At 46.3% G+C, this 23,437-nt stretch overlaps 1 protein-coding gene across 4 annotated transcripts in view; it reads right to left on the bottom strand.

Moving 5' to 3' along the window:
- Positions 1–23,148, bottom strand: part of LOC147440826 (protein CLP1 homolog) — a 39,374-nt gene extending 16,226 nt beyond the window's left edge. For all 4 annotated transcript variants that reach the window (XR_015184288.1, XM_086482646.1, XM_086482648.1 and 1 more), the window contains exons 1-2: positions 22,939–23,148; positions 22,233–22,301 (exon numbers count right to left, since the gene is read on the bottom strand). Coding sequence is in view for 3 of the 4 variants with exons in the window: in XM_086482646.1 (XP_086338772.1) it covers positions 22,233–22,301; positions 22,939–23,100 (231 nt within the window). In the remaining variant the exon portion in view is untranslated. The remainder of the gene's footprint in view (positions 1–22,232; positions 22,302–22,938) is intronic.
- Positions 23,149–23,437: the final 289 nt, after the last annotated feature.

Genomic DNA, 23,437 nt, shown 5'->3' with positions numbered 1-23,437 from the left:
CCTACTCCCTTCTTCCTCTCTCTTTTCCTGTCACTCTATAACCCCTCTCTCTCTCTCTCTCTCTCTCTCTCTCTCTCTCTCTCTCTCTCTCTCTCTCTCTCTCTCTCTCTCTCTCTCTCTCCACCATGCCCTTCCACTAGTGATTTTGGGAGGGTCTAGTTTTTTAAAAAAAATTGTCCCCTTCTCTTCCTCTTCGTCTCTCCCTCTCACAATTTTTGTTGCCCCCTTTTCTCTCTGCCTCTCTCTCTCTCTCCCCCCCGTTGGCCCCTCCCTTTCCTCTCTCTCTCTCTCTCTCTCTCTCTCTCTCTCTCTCTCTCTCTCTCTCTCTCTCTCTCTCTCTCTCTCTCTCTCTCTCTCTCTCTCTCTCTCTCTCTCTCTCTCTCTCTCTCTCTCTCTCTCTCTCTCTCTCTCTCCTCTCTCTCTCTCTCTCTCTCTCTCTCTCTCTCTCTCTCTCTCTCTCTCTCTCTCTCTCTCTCTCTCCTTCATTGTCTATTCAAAGAGGGCTTTGGACCACTGGCTAGGGTCATGAGATATCACAATCAGAGATGCCTCGGGTTGCTTTTGTTGCAGCTGAGCAAACACAAGGAGAGTCTATTGAGGAGATCACGTAGTGGGAGACATTCACAGACGGAGACCATTGACTTCTGTAGACCAGAGACTCGGCAGTCAGATGAGCAAGCTTCACAGTAAAATTCAGAGCCTACTATACCAGAGGTATACTAGTACCAGGGCGACCACGACATCGACGAAGGCTCCATCAAAGGATCAAGACTATTCTAGCATGACATGGGAGACGTCCATTACGACTATTTACAAAGGCGGACATTGACGATGCTCTTCAACCACGGATGCAATACTTTCTCAGATTACGCCTGATGGGCATCCTCATGCATTGATGATGATGATGATTTTAGTTTTTCACTTTACTTCATTTTTAATTTGTATCCAGACGTTGTATTAGATCCACCAAGATTGTATCACTTTAGTCTCATAGGTCATTTTGGCCTTTTGAAGTGGCCTTTTGAAGACGTTTGATATAACATTTCATCTCTCTCTCTCTCTCTCTCTCTCTCTCTCTCTCTCTCTCTCTCTCTCTCTCTCTCTCTCTCTCTCTCTCTCTCTCTCTCTCTCTCTCTCTCTCTCTCACACACACACACACACACACACACACACACACACACACACACACACAACAAGTCTTGAGTTCAACTCTCCTCGTCGGATAGATCTTCAAGGTCTCTTGGGATAGTTTCCCACGATGTTAAAATACTCTTCTTCTTCTTCTCTCTCTCTCTCTCTCTCTCTCTCTCTCTCTCTCTCTCTCTCTCTCTCTCTCTCTCTCTCTCTCTCTCTCTCTCTCTCTCTCTCTCTCTCTCTCTCTCTCTCTGTGTGTGGCTAGGCTATATGCATCAATTCTTGAGCATGAGCTGAGTGCATGGGTAGAGAGAGAGGGCATACGGGCAGCAGGATAGGCAGGGTTCAAGAGAGGTTCCTCCACTCTTGACCAGATTTTGACACTCAGAGCCATTATTGAGGAGGATAGACACCATGGCAAGAGGATATATTGTAGCTTTGTGGATTTCTGCAAAACCTTTGATACAGTGCCACGAGGCAGACTCATATGCAGATTGCAAGACATGGGGGTGCCCACAGAGCTGATATGGGGAATCTTAGCTTTATAAAGGACAGTGGTAGGACACGTATGCACTACTTAGGGCATTGCGGTGAAGCAGATTGACATTTTTTGTTTTGTTTTCGGAGTCGGGTAGGGCATGCCCAGCCGCTCTCCTCATACACCAGAAAAGTGCACAAGAAGAACAACCAAGACTATGCACCCAGAATCCGAAGGCAGACGCTTTTGTCACTAGTTTCCTCTGGACTACAAGAGGCCAGAATTATCTACACTCTTAGGGCCATGACTATTCCCTTGAGAGACCCATTTCGCCAACTTGATTTGGGTGTGACAACGACCAAGTACCTCTGTTCAGAGGCCCAAGTACTACGGGACTTGCTTCGGTCTTCCCTTTGGAGTTGCCTCCTCCAGGTAACTTATCGCTCACCTCACTAAACTGCCTTTGTAACCCGACGGTTTTCCCCTAGGAAATGCCATACTCGCTTGGAAGGGCGTCGGCTCACAGGTGGCGTCCGCTGAGGTTGGTGGTGTCTCCCTTTTGCACCTCCCAACCCCTTTTAGGTGAAGTTGACCCCCCCCCCAAGGGGGAATGGCACTTGGGCGCTCTTGTAGCTCATCTGGCTTCGCTTGGGGAGAATTACGTCATTTCCCCCGGAAGGGATCGGATTCAAAATAACAGCATAGGAAGGGAGCATTATCTCCCCATCCGCCTATGCAGAGCACCCAAGTACCGAGGTACAACTTCATCGAGGAACTTCGCCACAGGCACGTGCCCTGCGGTTCCGTCCCTCGAGTGCGGATCACGACGTACCCAGAAAGGCATCCGCTTCCCGCGAGCCTCCCCACCAAGGAGGATAACGGTCCTTTCTTCAGGGTCCAACGAAGGGTCGATTGCGTTGAAGGTGGAGTTGAATCGATTATAGTCATCTCCACCTAGAGTCATCAACCACCGAACAGTTCATCAACAAATGCGAAAGCGAACGACCCTCTAATTGGGAGCACAGCGTGCAAATGCTGTGTCCGCGCATGTAACTATCAGCCAGTTTGAGCCCACCTACTCTCGCGAGAGCCAGCATTCTCTCCTCCCTCCTATTCACTATAGTGCTCCTATTGACTTGCAACAGGTATCCACAAGTTTGTTCATAGCCGGCCGTCTTATAGGGATCCAACGCCAGGCACGAATGCCTCTCGTCCCACTTGTCCCATGCGTGGTAGCGAACTGAGGCAAAGTCACCCGCTGGGATATACTTATTCATCCAGTTCTGGGTTCTTGTCGTCCAAGTCCACTAGAAAACGGTTGGTTCTTAGGCGTCTTGTTTACCAAGGAGCCTATCCAGGTAGATGAAACCGAGTGGTACTTGTCAAAAGCCCTTGCTCGTTGTCCCCCACAAAAGGAAGGTACGGGTGGGATGTTAAACTCGTGATGGAGAGTTGCAGTCCCTACAGAGGTTGACCTTGCTCCCTTTCTGAGTAACATTCGCATCCCGGTGGCGACAAGGCATTGCAGAGAGTGGACACGCTGATCGTGGGAACCCATAATTTCCGCGCCATAACCGGACAGCGGCCTTCGCACGAAGTGCTATTGCCTTGTACTCCCTAGCTGCTTGCTGGCCAGCTCTAGTGTTCGCAGCTTTGTTCCTCACCTTATTCCAAGCTTTCTGGCGCGCATTAATGAGTCTCCGAGGCCGAGGTTCGAGTCGACAACCTGACCTTGGCCTCGGCGGGGGCTTCGTGGTAAGAGCTCCAGCCTCCTTGGCAATTGATGTAGCAACGGAAACAAACTTGTCATAGCATTGTTGGGTCGCACGCCTGTCCTCATGCTCGAGGTGCAACAGAGTATTCCATGTATTCCATCGATTGTCATCGAGGAACAACCTGCAATTCACATCCATCTTACATGCATACAACTCGGGTACGGATGGCATAGTAGCTTTGGTTGCTACTCCCGAATCCACAGAATGTAGGTGGCACACTAGCGGCCAATGGTCTGACAAGTCTATCCCCCTCTCTCCTGTATTGTTGAGAAGTTGTCTCGCGGCGGACTCGTCCACGATAAAGTGATCGATGTCTGACTTTCCCTTCCCCCACCTGGACTGGTACGTGAGGTTCGAGCCTCGAACCTTTAAGCTCTCGAATCCTCTTCCACATCTCAGTAGCCACTTCTTTAGTGCCCCCGTCTTCATGTTGAAGTCACCTCCAACAATTACCGGTAGGTTTTTGTTCGAGATGGACCCCAAACGTTCGGGCGAGGGTCTTCAAAGCAACTGTCCTGGCTTCGCCCAACTGGCGTTGCGGAATGTACACATTTCCATGAATCCAAGCCCCTGCACCTTTGGGAAAAAATTGTATGAAAATCTGATTCGGGGAAGAGAAGTTGAGCTCAAAGGGCCTGAGCTCAATTGCGACTAGAGACACCATTCCACGTTCTCCTGGTTTTGCAATGCCTAGGGCATTAAAGACCACGTGGCCGGGGAGTCTAAGAGGCCAACATCCTTGGAACATTCGGGTTTCTTGCACCTCGACAATGTTCCATTTTCCGGTTCCCATCAACGATCCAAGCTCGCTCCTTTTGTGTCTGAGTCCGTTAACGTTGAAGGTGGTTACCTTAATGTGGTTGACGGACTGCTCCCCAGGGCGGAGGTGGAACTTGGTCTACCGGCCCGACCGGTCTCGGTACGGTCTCGACAGTCTGCATCTCCATCTGCTGAAGCGTTTGTTCTGCACCTAGCTTACCTACAAGCGCTTCAGCTACGCTAAGAGAGTGGGTATAGAGATCAAAGCGTACGCTCCTACACTGCAAGCTGATAACTTTTCTAACTTTGATCACGCTAGCTCCCACTCTCGCAATCTCCAACTGCCTCCAAAAGCTGCGGACGCTATGATTGTCTGCTCCCCAAACACATGCTAAGCCGAATTCACCAAAGGCTACTCTACGTTTCAACATTGCCAGTGTCAGACGTGTCATGCACACTCTTTCTATCCGTCTGATGTCACTGGCTCGGGCCTCGCGGGGTTGACTCTCTTTGAGATATATGTAGATGTAAGGTGCAGCGGAAGTGAATTTGAACTTTGCTCAAGATGAGTGCTCTGAATTTTGCTCAAGGTTCCTTTTACTTACGGAAGGGAGAGCCTTCCGTTCCTTTAGTGAGAGAGTGCAAATGATCACAAACAACTGGTAAACATTGTGAATTAAGGTGCTGAGACTCGGAGATAGAGAGAGAAGAATACGACACCAGAATGTTGTCAAACCCTCCTCCGAAGGCCTCACTCCCTATGGTGAGAGCGGTCTATTGTTATTGATTGCACAAATCTCTACAATGCTTGGACTTGCCGACGATGTCAACGACCATGAGGACGACAGCGAGATTGGCTGAAATCTAAAAAAGCTAATGGCTGAAATCTGCAAATCTTTATCTGTTGAATTCTGACTCTGTATCGGTGACGACGGCAATGATGACGATGCGATGAGGACGCGCTGAAAACGCAGATGCTGAAATCTGCGTTTTCCGGGCTGAATCTGCAAACTTCGGTGGATCTGACCGTGCGGCGAGGATCTGCTGCAGGAGGGTGAGATCTGCGAGGTTTGGGACTTGCTGTGCGGTTGCTAACTGTTGAAAACTGAAAACGCTAATGCATATGCTGAATCCGTCAAGGAGGAACTACTAAACGCTAGGTTGCCTGCTGCTCCAAAAACGCTAGGGCTGATCTGATGCTTGATGCAAAAACGCTAGGCTGAATGCTAGAATCTGCTACCGCCAGGGCTGATCTGCAAACTGCAAAACGCCAGGTTTTCTTCATGAAAAATGCTAGGCTTGATCTGAAGTCTACTGCAACAAACGTTAGGTAAACTGCTTTTGGGGGGGGGGGGGGGGAGTCTTGCTGAGAAGGTGCACTGTCGGATGTCTGGTCCCTCTTGCCTCTTTTGCCAGAAAGTGCTAGTGCTAGGGTTTCTTATATACTGGCTGAGTCAAATTGCCCTACACAGTTTCCCAACAAAAGTCACTTAACAATAATAAGTGAAAAGTGGCTAAAATAGGGAAAATAGGTCTATGCACTGTAAAAATGCTCCTGATGGGTTCTGACTGTAATCTGATGATCATGTTGTGTGCAACTAGAGGATATGCATCTACTCCAAGTGCCTGGACATGCACGGTCTGCAAACAAACTCACAAAAGTGCCAAAACACTTCCTAAGCTAGCTGAACTGAATTGAACTGAAACCATGTCACGAAGTAGCTTGTCCACGTAAACATAGGGTTAGATGTGCACGTGACATCCCCTCCTTTTCAAAGTGAGGTATTGGTACGAAACTGTATGGCGTCGAGGGAGATCGCCAGCAGGGTCTAGAATCCTAGAAAGGACTCTTCGCCGGCCCACTCTGATGCGTGGGGCATGCGATACTTGAACTTCATAAATGTCTGCAACACTTGCTTCTTTGGAGCGCGCCGGAGGCGATACATATTACAAATTCATATGTGGCTCCTTCAATGCTTCAACTTCGTCTATAGTCAAACGTCTACCTTCTTCAAGAATCTCCGAGGATGAAAATTCATGAGACCCCTTCCAACACAAAAACATGAACATACCCATTCGATGTAAAGCGACTGAAAATTTTCTAGTCTTCTTTAAAGACTGTTTAAAGACTATGCATGCAATGTAGATGAACAAAGTGACGGAGTGCCAAACCGTCCGTCAAACACACGCAAACAATGAAATCGAATCTTGACTTTCTGATCTACATCAATCAACTGTGGCAATGCACAATGGAAATGCCAATGCTTGATGCTCAATCCTTCATGCTCTTTTGGATACTGTGTCATGCCAAGGAAGAGACATGGAATGTGAATTCCTTGAATGCAAACATTTCATCTTTTCATGAGTAATCCGCATACATCCGTGCTCATTCATGAGTGAATCGTGTTCATCGTACAATATGGCATGCCTATGAAAAGGGATCACATAAGGACGGTCACTAAAATACTGGAAAGCATCACAAATGAAACACTCAAACCATGCGTGCTGACTAATCATTCGTACACATAATACTTTCAATGGGGGTTCTTTGGACCTCGACTCGAGAGCCAAGATCGGTTCGTCGTGATTGATCAAATCTGCAAGGAGGTTAGCTTCACTAGACAAAGTATCAACGAAACCATCATCCTTGTGAACAATCACATCTTTATCCTGCAAAGCATCATGCTCGTGAATAATCACATCTTGATCATGCAAATCATCATGCCTATCATCTCTCTTATCATTATCATGCAAATCATGTGTGTCGTGCTTTGGAAAAGAAGAGACAGAGAGAGTCTCCTTCTCCTTATTCTTTTCAATCTTCGCCTACACATTAAAAATGAGAGATGAAGAATGAACAACTTGCTCTCCACGAATGACAATGGGAGAGTCTCTTTTGGCATTAAAAGTGAACGTATTTTCCGCCCAATCAATGAGAGGGTTATGCTCACGAAACCATCGAATGCCCAAAAGTATATCACATAGACAAAACCTTAAGCTCGTCTTGGAAGTCGGCCCAATTGAAAGAAAGGGGTGCGCCTTCCTCCGCTTCCTCTAGGTGCCGCGGTCAACTGTGCCTCTTGCCATGCGTGGTACCAATTAATGGCATCACCGACAAGGTACATAGCTACCGTCAAAACCTTGCTATTTCCTGTTTTCTTAGTTGTCACAAAATAAGCGTTAAATTGATGCAACCAAGAATGAATAACACTAGCATTCATCTTACCGTCATACTTACTGAAAGTCAACTTCTCAGTGACGGGGTTGTTGGAGTCCGAATCTCGGCTTGCGCCACTTGATGAACCACCAACATCTTTGGCCGGCTCGGGTTTCGAGGTGAGAACCTGTCGGACCAACTCTTGCATGTGTAGGTCTGACTGCGCCTCACGCTCTGCCTCCAAGGCCGCTCCTCTCTCTTCGGCCGCCTCCTTTCTTGCTTCGGCCGCCAAGAACGCTTTCTCACGCTCACGCTCAATAGCTGCCTGCCTTTCTTCGGCCGCCAAGCACGCTTGCTCATGCTCGTGCTCAATAGCTACCTATCTTTCTTCGGCCACCAAGCGCGCTTGCTCACGCTCACGCTCCATAGCTGCCTTTCTTTCTGCTTTTGTTCCTCGGCCACCAAGCGCACTTCGCGATCCAAAGTAACGTGTTGCGCTTCTTGGTGTAACATCATGTCCATCATCAACTTGACCAAAGCCTCCATAGGATTTGGTGCAATCCTTGGCATAGATGGGGAAGGGAGAGGGTCATAAAATTCTTCTTCGCCACTGCCATGCTCGTCACCTCCATGTGAAGTATCCATTCCGCTTCAGGTAATGACCATACACTGAAGTCTTGGGTTCTTAAGGTCACGAGAAACTTGGGTTCTTGTAAACTTGTGGGTCTTGGGTTCTTGTAGACTTGTGGGTCTTGGGTTCTTGGGTTCTTGGGGTCTTGAGATTCTTGAAGTTCTGGAGTCTTGAGGTTCTTGAGGTTCTTCTTTCGCTTGCAATCTGTGTTAGAGAAGGATCTTCTCTTACCCGAGCTCTACTTCTTTCCGCGGGCGCACCCCTTGGCGACCTTGCGCTGACACCAAGGTTGCTTTTCCCTCCTCACGTCGATTGGCCGGCCGCTAAGTGCACGGTCTGCTCTCAATGAGTGAAAAGAGGCACAAGGGGAGGCTGGACAAGCCCTTCTTTCTTGGGTTTCCTGTCACTCTTCAAAAACACGATTAGGAATCGACACACCCAAGAGGACTTGGGTTACATGCGACCGCAACAAGCAAAAAAAATTCTTGTGGTTCTTTCCTTGAGTGATACAGAACACTACCAAAGCTCTGATACCAATATAAGGTGCAACGGAAGTGAATGTTGAACTTTGCTCAAGATGAGTGCTCCGAACTGTGCTCAAGATTCCTTTTACTTACGGAAGGGAGAGCCTTCCGTTCCTTTAGTGAGAGAGTGCAAATGATCACAAACAAGTGGTAAACATTGTGAATGAAGGTGCTGAGACTCGGAGATAGAGAGAGAAGAATACGACACCAGAATGTTGTCAAACCCTCCTCCGAAGGCCCCACTCCCTATGGCGAGAGCGGTCTATAGCCATTGATTGCACAAATCTCTACAATGCTTGGACTTGCCGACGATGGAGACGACGACGAGACGGGGGCTGAAATCTGAAAATGCTAATGGCTGAAATCTGCAAATCTTTATCTATTGAATTCTGACTCTAGAGCTAGCGCTAGCGTTTCTTATATACTGGCTGAGTCAAATTGCCCTACCCAGTTTCCCAACAAAAGTCACTTAAAACTAATAAGTGAAAATTGGCTAAAATAGGGAAAATAGGTCTATGCACTATAAAAATGTTCCTGATGGGCTCTGATTGTAATCATAATCATGTTGTGTGCAACTAGAGGATATGCATCTACTCTAAGTGCCTGGACATGCACGGTCTGCGAACAGACTCACAAAAGTGCCAGAACACTTCCTAAGCTAGCTGAATTGAATTGAACTAAACCCATGTCATGAAGTAGCTTGTCCACGTACACATAGGGTTAGATGAGCACATGATAGTAGATAAGTTTTCAGATTATGTACATACAAAGGGTGATAGAGGTGCTCAGCTTGCAAGGACATGGATTCTGTTGCTATTATATGTTGATGATATTGTGCTGATCTCCGATTCTCCAGAGGGGATGCAGCGTCATTTGGATGCATTGCATGTATTTGCACGAGATAGTGGATTGTCTATGTCACAAAGTGATGACGTGGTGGACAGCACAAACCCTAATTTCTGCAAGAAACCCTAAAATTCCTACAAACCCTAATTTCTGCCAAAAACCATAATTTCCGGAAATCGCGGAGGCTGAAAAAAAAAATGAAAAATGATGAGCAACGCGACTCTCTAAGAGAGAGAGAGAGAGAGAGAACTGATGCTTTTTATTTTAAAAGCTTTTGGAGCTCTGCTTTTGGGCATCTCTTGTAATCTTTAAATTAGTGATGAGGGCCTCACTTCTCAGGGCATCTCGACGCAGAGTCTGAGAGTGAAACCCTGACCGCCCTCTTGTACTTTGATGATTGATTAAAACAAAAAGAAATACCGAAAGGAGCGCCAGTCTTTGGGGCCAATATCTCTAGGCACGGAACTCCGCTGGGCCAGTGTACATCTATTGTGATCTGTGACTTGTTTTGAAGTGGTTATTTGGTGCTGTCGCGGTTGATTCTTGACTTGGAGTGTCCAAGTCTGTTACAGTGGTATCAGAGCACGGCCGATTTCTCCTCTACGGGAAATCTGATCCCCAAAAAGAAAAATTCCGCAGCACCTATGGCTTCACGCAAGGATCAGTCGACTCCCTCTGCATCTGGAGATGCGGGCTGGGATCACAACGAAGATTCAGACAGAGAGTATGGCCCGCCTCGGCCTACTCAGGCGGAGCAGCGAGAGATGACGCGTCGTCAATTGATCGGCGATGCAACAAAGATGATGCTCAATTTTGCCAAGGACCCGAAGATGGCAAAATATATGAACCAGACCTCTTCGGAAGAGGTACAAACGGAGTGGCAGAGAACCACAACACCACTCCCGAAACCCGATCTCAAGAAACCTTCTGCTCATAAGAAATATTCAGAGAAGGAATTAGAGGAGGTGGCTGATACACGGATTGCTCAGCTTTTTGACGCGCAAAAAAAAGCCAAAAGCACGGCAAAAAGCAAAAGAAAAGCACTGACTTCCCGGGATATTTGGGTCGTCAGTCGACTTTTGACAAGGCAAAGAAACGGAAAAAGCGTGTTTGATTTGAAGGAGTACCCAGTTCTTCTTCTTCTTCTTCATCTGACAGTTCTTCTAGCTCTTCAGATTCGAGCGAAGAAGACAGAAAAGATAAAAAGCGAAGCAAGAAAAAAAGCTTCCGAAAAGGCAAAGAAGGCTACATCTCGCCCAGAGACTGACAGTTCTACTGAGGACTCGTCTACAGACAGCTCAGATTCCGATGACGGAAACTTTTATGCGAACAAGAAGAATTTTGCAGACTAAGGACAAGATATTTGAGGCAGACAAGTATGTGCAAGATATGGATGAAACATACCGGAAGATAAAGATTGCTCTTGAGAAGACTCAGGCTAAGCAAAAGAAAGCTGCTGATCGTCACCGTCGTGAACTTGTATTTTCACTTGGTGATTGGGTACTTTTGCGCTTTGAAAAGGCCAGGTTAAGGAAAAGGAAAGGCAAGGAACGCTTGTTTCCTAAGCTCAGTATGCGATATTATGGTCCTTTTCAGATTTCAGAAAAGATCAACGATGTAGCTTACAGGTTAAAGCTACCAGAAGGCTGGAAAATACATAATGCTTTTCATGTCAACCTTCTAAGGCCCTTTGTTGGTGATGTGCCAGAGAATATGCTTGATGAGGAACAACCCGAAGTGGAAGAATTGGATGAAATCCTTGTTCCTGAACAGATATTGGCACATAAAGAAAGAAAGGTTAGAGGAAAAGTTGCAAGACGCTATTTGGTGAAGTTCAAGAACTATCCATCATTAGATGCCAAATGGATGGAAGAGTCTGAATTGCTTGATTCACCTCAGCTATTGCAATTGTATCTTGAAGCCTTTCAAATGGAACCCACAGTGACTTGATGCAACCTTTTTGGAGCAAGGCAAGAGCATGGTTCATGATGCTCAAGAGAGTAGTTAAGCAATTGTATCTACTCTTTCCATACAGAATTTAGCTAGAGAAGTTTGTGCTCAAGAGTACACTAGAAGACTTCTATGCTTGATATATGTGTCGTAGCCCGGTTGGTGGGATTGTTTAATCGTCCAACGCTACATTTCCGGAAGCATGTATATCTTGGATTCCCATCATAGAATATATGTGATATCAAGAGATATCTGCATGTATTATTGGCATGCAAGCGAGGTCGCTTGCAATATTTCAAGGGTGGGGTGTGTCACCAGGAGGTGTATTTTTCCTGTTGCCTTCCGTAAATAAGTATTAGATATATTTATTTTATTTTTACTTGTTTGTCCCAAAACCCTTGAAAAGGTGCAAGTGGACATTGCATTGCCAGTGTGAAACGGCTGCAACCAAATGGGTTTCTCACATCGGGGATCTAGGTCGGTCAGACAAGGACTGCCCGGGCCGGTTAGCACTGAATTCTGATGAGTATGGAAGCTCGTGTGCGCCAAACTGGAATTTGGGCCACTCGTCAAGTCACTGCAACTTTATAAGTTGAAAGGGGCCAGTAAATTAACCCACATTGTAGATGGTGGTCAAATGGTAGTCTTCAATGATGGTCAGGAGACCGATAGGGACGCCATGGAAGCATCTCCTAAAATTTAGGAAACTGCTATTTTTGACCAGAAAATGTGTTCGCGTCATTAGCTCTGGAATGACAAGGGGAACATTTTATTGCTGTGCTGCCAAGTCAACTGACGCACCAGTTGAGATATTTTTAGCAGGGAAAGCCCAAACTCGGAAACTGGGCGACGTGTCAACCTGTGAGCGATTCTGCCACTCTGGGAGGCAAAAACGAGCTGCATATCAACAAAGGGGGCGCCATTTTCAGCCTCAGGTGGATTGTAGCAGGTACAGAAGCTATGGAATGCTTACCTTGCCCTCTATGCACAGTATGGTGACGGGAGTGATGCCCCGCACGCTACATACTGCTCTCTTTCTCCCCTACGTACACTATGTTATGCCCCACTAGTGGGCTTCTCATTTGACCTATGTACAGTTTTGGGGGTTTATGCGCGTTTGCCAAGGCAAGAGCCTTCTGAACAGGAACCGGATTAGCGTCAGACCCTTCCATTACCTAATACTTATCCTGGTTATTTTGGAGGTGGTTCAGTGTTTCAAGCTATGTCTGGGCCTTCCACAGGTTATATGCCAGGGAATGTGTTCGGGACAATGCAAACAGGCATGGGTAACCCTATGTACGCGAACATGGGTGTCCAACCAAGTTTTCAGGGTGCCTATGGCCAGTTTCGAGTGCCTGGAACACAATTTGGTATGGCTGGTTTTTCGCAGCCATACGTACAAAATGCAGATATGACAGGGAAAACAGTTGATGTGAGTGCTGGAATGAACACTCATGGAGCACCACTGCTACAGGCACCTATTTATGATAATGTGGCTCCTTTGAGTCAGCCTAAGGATTACAAGGAAGGTGGGCAGCGAGTGAAGTTTGAAACTTTCAAAGGAACTGAGGACCAATTAAAGGCTTTGACCTTCATACAGCAGTTCGATGCAGCTTATGCTGGAGGCAACTTCACGGAATCTTCAAAGATACGCAAGGCTGCCACTTTCTTGAAAGGGAATGCGCTTCAATGGTGGACCGCATTGTTGAACCAAGGTCAAGCCCCCACAACGTGGGTCCAATTCAAACAACTTTTTGCGCCTCCATGGTTGACAAACACTTTTGAAGTGGATGTAATGACGGAATGGCACGAGTTGAATGCTAAACACTGTGCGGATCTGGAAGAGTACAATAAACGGTTTTGGGCCGCACCTGAGGGTTTTGTAGTTCCTGATAGAAAGGAACTTGTATGCAAACTAAGAAGGGCACTGTATGGTTTGAGGCAGTCATCACGTCAATGGTACAAAAAGTTTGATACTTTTATGCTGTCTCAAGGCTTTAAACACAGCCATTCAGACCATTGTTTGTATACAAAGAAGGATAATGATGGAAGTCCTATAATCCTTGTGCTATATGTAGATGATATGTTGATTGCTGGGAAGCATAAGTCTACCATTAATGCTCTTAAACGTCAGCTGAATTCAGCTTTTGCAATGAAGGATTTAGGTGATGCTGAGCACATCTTGGGCATGAGAATCAAGAGAGATAGAAAGCTGAAATTGCTCTTCTTATCTCAAGAAAAGTACAATGCTAAAGTACTTGACAGGTTTAACATGGCTGAAGCTAAGTCACTTGGAGTACCTTTATCTCCAGACACAAAACTTAGCAAAGCCGATTGCCCAAAGGATGACGTGGCAATGAATGCTATGAAGGGAATCCCTTATGCATCAGCTTGTGGTTCTCTTATGTATGCTATGGTTGCCACTCCTCCTGACATTGCCCATGCGGTGCGAGTTGTTAGTAGATACATGTCCAATCCCGGCAAAGCACATTGGGAAGCTGTGAAATGCATTCTGAGATACTTGTCAAGTACACAATCTAGGTGTATATGCTATGGCAAAAGTGACTTGAGGTTGCAGGGCTATTGTGATGCAGATATGGCAGGTGACTTGGATAACAAGAAGTCCAATAGTGGCTATGTGTTTGCTGTTGCTGGTGGTGCTGTCTCTAGGTGTTCACGACTGCAGAAAATTGTGGCATTGAGTACTACTGAGGCTGAATATATTTCAGCTACTGAGGCTTCTAAAGAGGCCATATGGTTGGGCAGACTTGTCAAAGAGCTTGGTATGCCTGCTAGTACTCCTGTCTTGGGATGTGATAGCCAAAGTGCTGTCTATTTGGCCAAGAATGCCATGTTTCATGCACGGACAAAGCACATTGATGTGCGATACCACTTCATACGACAGGTATTGGAGGATGGTCTAGTCACCTTTACTAAGATTCACACACACGATAACCCTGCAGATGTTCTCACCAAGAGTCTTGCTAAGGCTCAACATGAGCATTGCATACAGCTGGTGGGAGTTGGTTAACTTAAAGGCGTCATTTATGCCTTTAAGTGGGAGGTTGTTGGGTGTTAAAGGCCTAAATAACCCCTTTTTGTACATTTTTATACTTTGTGGACACATTTTTTAAAGGTCACTTATAATAAAAGTGGGAAAACCCAAAACTCACTTATTGAGTTTTCCCCAAAAACATGAGCTCTCTCTCTCTCCCTCTTCGTTCTGTTAGCGCTTCCTCTTCTGCTAGCTTTCGCCACCCCTCTCTGCACACACACTGCACTTCCTAACGTGCTCTTTCACTTGCACACACCGCCGCACGCTCATCACCTTTGCTTTTAGTTTTAGGCTTTTATTTTTAAGATTTTGGGGCTCTGCTTTTGGGCAACCCTTGTAAATAAATATGTGGTTTTGGCTCCCACTCTGCAGAGCATCTGGCGCAGAGTCTGAGAGTGAGACCCAACCACTCTTGTACATTGAACTCTGATTAATATAAAAAGAAATACGGAAAGGGGCGCCATTCTTTGGGGCCAATATCTCTAGGCACGGAACTCTGCCGGGCCAGTGCAAATCTATTGTGAACTGTGAACTGTTTTGAAGTGGTTATTTAGTGCTGTCGCGGTAGATTCTTGACTTGGAGTGTCCAAGTCTGTTACATGTGCCTCTTGCCATGCGTGCTACCAATTAATGGCATTACCGACAAGGTACATGGCTGCCGTCAAAACCTTGCTATTCCCCATCTTCTTAGTTATATAAGCATTAAATTGATGCAACCAAGAATGAATAACACTAGCATCCATCTTACCGTCATACTTATTGAACGTGATCTTCTCTGTGACGGGGTTGTTGGAGTTCGAGTCACTGCTACTTGATGAACTACCAACATCTTTGACCGCTCGGGTTTCGAGGTGAGTACCTGTAGCACCAACTCTTGCATGCGTTGGTCTCTCTGCGCTTCACACTCTAACTCCAAGGCCGCTCGTCTATCTTCGGCCGCCAAGCGCGCTTGCTCACGCTCATGCTCCAAGGCTATCCTTCTGTCTGCGGCCGCCAAGCGCGCTCACGCTCCAAGTCAACCTTTCTTTCTTTGCGCTCGCGATCCAATTCTGCATTTCTTTCTGCGCACTCGCGATCAAATTCTGCTTGGCCGCCAAGTGTGCTTGCTCGCGCTCACGCTCTAAGGTTGCCATTCTTTCTTCGCGTTCACGCTCCAAGGCGGCGCGTTGCGCTTCTTGTCGTATCATCATGTCCATCATCGTCTTGACCAAAGCCTCCATAGGATTTGGTGCAATCCTTGGCGTAGATGGGGAAGGGGGAGGGTCGAAAAAACCTCCTGGTGGAGAAAATTCTTCTTCGCCACTTTCATGCTCATCACCTCCATACGAAGTATCCATTCCACTTTGAGCTTCAGGGATACTGACAGCTGACAGTATTCTACTCTATGACTTTATGAAATGGAATTCCTGAATATGATACTGATTTGTTCTTGACTTCGTTTTAAGTGCAAGAACTGATCGAAATGACTGTAGCATTTTGGTCTCCTTGATCTCGAATAGACATCGTTGCAGGGGTTAGTCAATCGGACATCGATGAGGTCCCGACTCGATCTAGATGCGATTGCTAGCTACATTGCTGATAAATCATGATCTGAGATCCAAATGAATGTTGAATGTCATGTGATATCCTGTGATGTCGTGTGATGTCGTGTGATGTGACTGTCGATTCGTACATGTGCTAGATGTGTGTTCCTAGTGCGTAGGTACTAACAGTCAGTGTCTGCTAAGACGGTTTATGGTCTCTGTCTGTTTTATGGTCTCTGTCTGTTTTGCAGGCGTAATCGAGGGCGTTTACAATGCTTTCAAGAAAGGGGTATGTCACAAAGTGATGACGTGGCTACCTGTCTGCAAAAACCCTAAAAACTTGCAAACCCTAATTCTGGAAACCCTAACACTAAAACCTGCAAACCCTAATTCTGCTGCCAAAAACCCTAAAACTGCAAAAACCCTAACCCTAACCCTAAAGGCAACAAGGAGATCTTGGAAAATGCGCAGACATGATGACATGGCATCGTATGGCAAATCCCGGATTTTGCGGCGCTTTTCACGCTGGATTGTACGGCAGCTGCGATGGGAAAAAGCTACGCAAGATTTTGACTGCTTTTGTTCTACGCCAAGGATCGGGGAGAGAATCCTTTGCTTTAATTTGATAAGCTCAAGAGAGAGCTTGTGAGAGAAAGAGCCTTTGCTTTTATTTTTAGGCTTTTATTTTTAGGCTTTTGGGGCTCTGCTTTTGGGCAACCCTTGTAAATAAATATGTGGTTGGCTCTCACTCTGCAGAGCATTTGGCGCAGAGTCTGAGAGTGAGACCCAACCACTCTTGTACATTGAACTCTGATTAATATAAAAAGAAATACGGAAAGGGGCACCATTCTTTGGGGCCAATATCTCTAGGCACGGAACTCTGCCGGGCCAGTGCAAATCTATTGTGAACTGTGAACTGTTTTGAAGTGGTTATTTAGTGCTGTCGCGGTAGATTCTTGACTTGGAGTGTCCAAGTCTGTTACATGTGCCTCTTGCCATGCGTGCTACCAATTAATGGCATTACCGACAAGGTACATGGCTGCCGTCAAAACCTTGCTATTCCCCATCTTCTTAGTTATATAAGCATTAAATTGATGCAACCAAGAATGAATAACACTAGCATCCATCTTACCGTCATACTTATTGAACGTGATCTTCTCTGTGACGGGGTTGTTGGAGTTCGAGTCACTGCTACTTGATGAACTACCAACATCTTTGACCGGCTCGGGTTTCGAGGTGAGTACCTGTAGCACCAACTCTTGCATGAGTTGGTCTCTTTGCACTTCACGCTCTGACTCCAAGGCCGCTCGTCTATCTTCGGCCACCAAGCGCGCTTGCTCACGCTCATGCTCCAAGGCTATCCTTCTGTCTGCGGCCGCCAAGCACGCTCACGATCCATGTCAGCCTTTCTTTCTTTGCGCTCGCGATCCAATTTTGCTTTTCTTTCTGCGCACTCGCGATCAAATTCTGCTTGGCAGCCAAGCGTCCTTTCTCGCGCTCACGCTCTAAGACTGCCATTCTTTCTTCGCGTTCAAGCTCCAAGGCGGCACGTTGCGCTTCTTGTCGTATCATCAAGTCCATCATCGTCTTGACCAAAAACTCCATAAGATTTGGTGCAATCCTTGGCGTAGATGGGGAAGGGGGAGGGTCGAAAAAACCTCCTCGTGGAGAAAATTCTTCTTCGCCACTTCCATGCTCATCACCTCCATGCGAAGTATCCATTCCACTTCGGGTGATGACCATACACTGAAGTCTTGGGTTCTTAAGTTCACGAGAAACTTGGGTTCTTGTGGTTCTTGGTTTCTTGAGGTTCTTGAGGTTCTGGAGTCTTCACGTTCTTGAGGTTCTTCTTTAGCTTTCAATGTTTCTTCTCTTTTCCGCGGGCGCACCCCTTGGCGGCCTTGAGCTCACACCAAGGTTGCTTTTTCGCACCTCACGTCGATTGGCCAGCGGGTTAGTGCATGGTCCGCTCTCAATGAGTGAAAAGAGAAACAAGGGGAGGCTGGACAAGCCCTTCTTTCTTGGGTTTCATGTCACTCTTCAAAAACACGATTTGGAATCGACACACCCAAGAGGACTTGGGTTACGTGCGACCGCAACAAGCAAAAAAAATTCTTGTGGTTCTTTCTATGAGTGATACAGAACACTGCCAAAGCTTTGATACCAATGGAAGGTGCAGCGGAAGTGAATGTTGAACTTTGCTCAAGATGAGTGCTCTGAACTGTGCTCAAGGGTTCCTTTTACTTACGGAAGGGAGAGCCTTCCGTTCCTTTAGTGAGAGAGTGCAAATGATCACAAACAAAGTGGGTAAACACTGTGCATGAAGGTGCTGAGACTGAGAGAAAAGAGAGAGAAGAATACGACACCAGAATGTTGTCAATCTCTTCCAAGGGCCCCACTCTCTATGGCGAGAGAGGTCTATGCTATTGATTGCACAATCCTCGTACAATGGTCTAAATGCAATGGACTTGCCGACGATGTCGACGACGATGATGACGACGAAGAGATGGGCTGAAAACTGAAAACGCCAAGGGCTGAAATTTGCAAATCTTGTATCTGCTCAATTCTGACTATGTGTCGCGGTGACGACGGCGATGATGACGACGCGACGACGATGTGCTGAAAACGCAAATGCTGAAATCTGCGAGTAGCGGGCTGAATCTGCAAACGCTGCCTGATCTGACCGTGCGGCGAGGATCTACTGCGGGAAGGTGAGATCTGCAAGGTTTGGGGGCTGCGGTGCGCAGTCTGACTGCTGAAAACTGAAAACGCTGATGCAAATGATGGTTCTATCGCCAAGAAACTGCAAACGCTAGGGATAATCTGTTGTTCCAAAAACGCTAGGGCTGATGTGGTATCTGCTGCAAAAAAGCTAGGCAATCTGCTACAGAAAACGCTAGGGGCTGATCTACTGCAAAAACGCCAGAGGTCTTGATGGCTGGAAAACGCTAGGTTCTCCAACCGGTCTTGCTGAGAAGGTGCACTGCCAGAACTTAGTTCCCTGCTACCTCTTCTGCCAAAAAGTGCTAGTGCTAGCTTTTCTTATACAGTCACTTGCAAGATTTCCCTGCCCAGTTTCCCAAACAAAGTCACTTAAGTGAAAAATGGCTAAAATAGGAAAAATAGGTTCTGTGCACTGTAAAATGCTCCTCATGGATACTGACTGCTGTAATCTGATGATCATGCTGTGTGCAACCAGAGGATATGCAACTACTCTAAGTGCCTGGACATGCACGGCCTGCGAAGAGACTCACAAAGGTGCCAAAACACTTCCTAAGCTAACTGAACCCTTGTTATGAAGTAGCTTGTCCACATGCACATAGGGTTAGATGTGCACGTGACATTGCAAATCAGCCCCCTCTTCAATTTTGGGTGCCCCATCTTGAGATGAGCTTCTGGAGTGTGTGTGTTTGTGTGTGTGTTGGCCTGCAGGTTACTCTTCTACTGCCATGTGTCCACTTTGCCCCTTTTGGTTTAATTCCTAGTACCAACCAGCTTATAAAGTCCTGTCGAGGGCTAGTCGGATTCCAGTGTCGATCAACCCCACCATCTCATGGCGACCAGGCCTTCACTACTGTGGGTGAAACTCTCAACCATCGGACATTTCACATTGTCCATAGAATGTCCCGTCATTTGTGACTTCAAAAAGAGGGTCCCAAAAAATTTTATAAAAAAATCAAGGGAAGGAAACCAACAAATAAAGTTAGTGTTTGTTGAGCCGCTTTACCTGGGTATATTTTCTACAGCACAAGTCCGAGGCACGTGGCCTCTACAAGAATTAGCATGCTCTTGTGGAGAAGGAAGTAATAAAGTGTTGAAGACTATTCGATCGGACAAAGGTAGGGAGTTTACCTCCAAAGCATTCATTCAGTTTTGTGCGGACAATGACATCAAGCGAGAGCTTGCGAATACCAGATCGCCTTCCGAGTATGGAATTGTGGAGAGGAAGAATAGGACAGTGGTTGAGATGGTGCGGACTATGCTTCAGCATCGAGACTTGCCAAAGTCAAATGGGCGAAGGCAGTTGCGACAACAGTTCATAACATAAACCGATCTCCAACCTCTTCAGTTCCAAGACTCTGTTCGAGGCTTACTTTGGTAGAAAGCCCGATGTCTCTCATTTTTGGATACTTGGGAGGGATGCATGTGTTCATGTACCGAAAGAACAGAGGAGGAAGTTTGATCCCCAAGTCCAATTTATGTCGGCTACAATTCTCTTTCCGAAGGATATCGACTTTATGATCCAGAGAATAAGGATGACCACATAACTTTGTTGACCTGTTGCTCTACCACACTGTCGAACTCGTCCTGCGAGTATAGTTTTCTCTTATCTGCACTCGGCTTGGATTTATGTTTCATTGCAGACTTGAGAGGGCCTCAACCATCCTGAATGGATCTCATCAAATGGGTGATTCTTCAAAAAAATTTCATAATGCGGATCCTTGGTGTATTTGAGCATTTGGTTGGCACATATGTCAACATGTAGCTGACGTTGGGCTTCCATCCTATCAAGGTCAAATGGCAAAAGAGGGCCCTACTCAACTTCCGAATCTTTAGAAACGGATCGACTCCCGCTAGAACATTTGTTGGTAGAACAGTTTCCTTCTTGCTAGATTCACTGTCGGAATCCATGTGTGTTGCAAAAAAGGGACCGGATCTTTCGTAGAAGAAGAATCATCTGAGCTCTGATACCATTGTAGTAGGCTTGGACACTCCAAGCCAAAGATCTACAGCAACACACGTGAGAGAACTACAACAATTGAACAGAACTTGAAGAGAGAGAGAGAGAGAGAGAGAGAGAGAGAGAGAGGAGAGGAGAGCCGAGACGTAGTTCCACACCCAGACGCACTAGCCCCAAAGATTGGCGCCCCTTCTCGGTATTTCTTTAGCTGTCAAGCAAAGAGTCCTCCAAGTAAGTGGTAAGGAGGCAGCTATGCTACCCAAGACTGCCAAGCAACCGGGAAGAAACTGACCTGGTAGGCACTGGTAGACACCTAAGAGAGCCGCTGCCATACCAAAATCATAAGGATACTCCAGTTTGAAGAAGCAGCAGAAGCACCCTGCGACGTCGAGCGAGCCCAACAACATGCAACACCGCAGGCAACCGCACACACATCCAAACCTATGCACACACCAACAACCATGCCTGACACACACAGAAACACCTACCCACAAGCAAACAAACAGAGACGCCAACTTGCACACAAAACCCTCACTAAAAACCAAACCAAAAAACAGGTGCACATACACATTCACGCACACGCAGTCTCCAACCCACACACACAAAAGAAATACACTCACAAACCGGAACCCTTACACCCACAGCAGCAAGGAGCAAGGCAACACCGAAGGGCAGCAAGTCAGGTGCGAAGCGCCAAGCTGAGAGCAGGGGAAGGGAGTTGAGGCAAGGATCTGGTAGGAACAGCACGCAACAACAGAGGCAAGGGTAACTGCAGTAGGGCAGCAGGCAGGTACATGCTGCAGGGCCACACAACCAACCCCCCCTCGAGTGCTCGAGTACACACTAGGTGTACGTAATCCTAAGATCTCATACCATGTCAATGACCTTGAGGCTCTAATACCATGTCAAAAGTGGCAACAGCAGAAGGGTGGGAATGACTAACAACAATGGCATTACAGCATTGTACGCGTACACTTCTCTGCAATGAAGAGCTGGTACACCTCCGCAAACCAACACGATCGACATCCTGGAAATTGTGGGCAACTGATATAATGCTGGCAGATGAAAGCCTCTATGTATACAGTCCCTAGCCTCAAGAGAAGTCGTCTAAATAGGGAAAGAGAGAGGATATGCCAGATCCTGTACAGAGCTGCAATGTATCCACCACCCCCCACCTAGAATGGATCCACACAGGATCTGGACCTAGGCTGGTCCAAGTTTTCCACAAAGTGGAAACACCCTCCACTTAAAGAGAAGTGCTGGCTATATGGTTGGTACGCAAAAGATCAGGTAGTGCGCAAGAATGTGAAAGGTCATCAGGTCCAAACTTGACACCCTCCTAAACTAGGCCAAATCTATTTGCAATACAGGCCGGGCATACATGGGAAAGCATGACCAATATGAGATAAACTACCTCATATAGGCCAGTCACAGCCACAAAACAAACCTTACTCCCTAAGATCTGCCCCTAGGAGAGAGCAAGGCACTAGCAGCTACATTAACAGAGTTGATAAACCCTAACACGATAGTGTTCATAGTATTTGCATAATAACAACTGATCTTATACAAACTTTGTAAATAAATGTGCTCTACACCATGTTTACTCTTGTTTGAGATCCCCTTTCCCCCTGAATCATCAACATAACCTGGTTACAACAAGTCCTTAAAATAGCTCTCCACTAAAATACAGTGCTATCATCAACAAAAGATAGTCGCTACCTCATTTTCCGTGTATATAGAATCAGTTGACCCATCCACCTCGATAGTTGCTCCAGTCCAGGAGAAGACCTGGCAACAAAACAAGTCCATACCACCAAACATTCAACGAAATGGACAAAAAAGAGCACCAGAACAAACCTAACTCTATTAAAAAAAGTTTCAAATTAATTGTATAGCAAGAAAGAAAGCTTTTTCCAAACAGTGCTTCAGAGCAATCGAATGTGTGAGGCTGTATGCTTCGGAATACATCCGCTTAAAACTACAACTTCCATAAATATCACTTTGTTTCAAAGAAAATGATGTACATATAGACTCATAAACTACTATCACAAGAGGACAGCCAAGGCCAACGTTCTGAGTTTCTCCTAGTTCATCTTCAGAATCAACTGCTCTTTGGCATTTTCATGCACGTTATGCTGTTTTTCCTATGTGCGCTTCTATGTTTTACCAAGTTACTTCGAGTTGCTATGAAGCCCCTATGCGGTCATTAAAAGGGAGACAAGAGACGCAAGGTCCTCATCGGGGTCCTTTTGAAGCAATCTTGGAGGCTGCTGCTTATGAACTTGAGGCTTGCAGGGCTGAGAGTGAAGATGTACGTTCACTTGAGCAAACATGCAGCATGCGTGCATCTGTGTAGTGAAGGTGTACGAAACAAGGTTGTGTGCTTGGTATTGTGCATGAACGAAAACAAATTGCAGAGACTTGCCGCAAATTTGTGAGCAGGAGGGAAGACGAGCCAGCGAGCAGGAGGGAGATCGTAGCCGAAAATTTCAGCAGCACCGCTGACGAGCTGTAGACGCAGTTCAGAGTCCCATGGCACTTCAATCCTCAGCTCTGTCTGTTGCTCTAGTGCCCATCGAGTTGTCATGGCGCTTCCTGGAATTTGAATTCACAAGGACTGACGATAAACGAGGCAGTCGACAAATGATTTGAGAGGATTCTCTAAAGGGGTTTAAATTATGGGAAAATTACCAAAATACCCCTCTAATTTGAGGAAATTCCCAAAATACCCCTAAAATTTCAAAAATTCCCAAAGTACCCCCATAATTTGTCATAAATTCCCAAAATGCCCTTCAAATTTTCCAAAATTCCCAAAATACCCCTGATTGTGAGAGTAAATTTCTTGAAAAACAAAAAAACTTGTAGCTTTTCATAAGAAGAGTGATTGTCTACCATACAGGATGCTAAAACTAAATTTTGAGCTG

Source organism: Adiantum capillus-veneris, chromosome 15 (assembly GCF_014529385.1).
Source record: "Adiantum capillus-veneris isolate H3 chromosome 15, ASM1452938v2, whole genome shotgun sequence".
Taxonomy (NCBI): domain Eukaryota; kingdom Viridiplantae; phylum Streptophyta; class Polypodiopsida; order Polypodiales; family Pteridaceae; genus Adiantum; species Adiantum capillus-veneris.
Note: the sequence above shows the minus strand (reverse complement) of the source record. Positions and strands in the feature narration are given on the sequence as shown.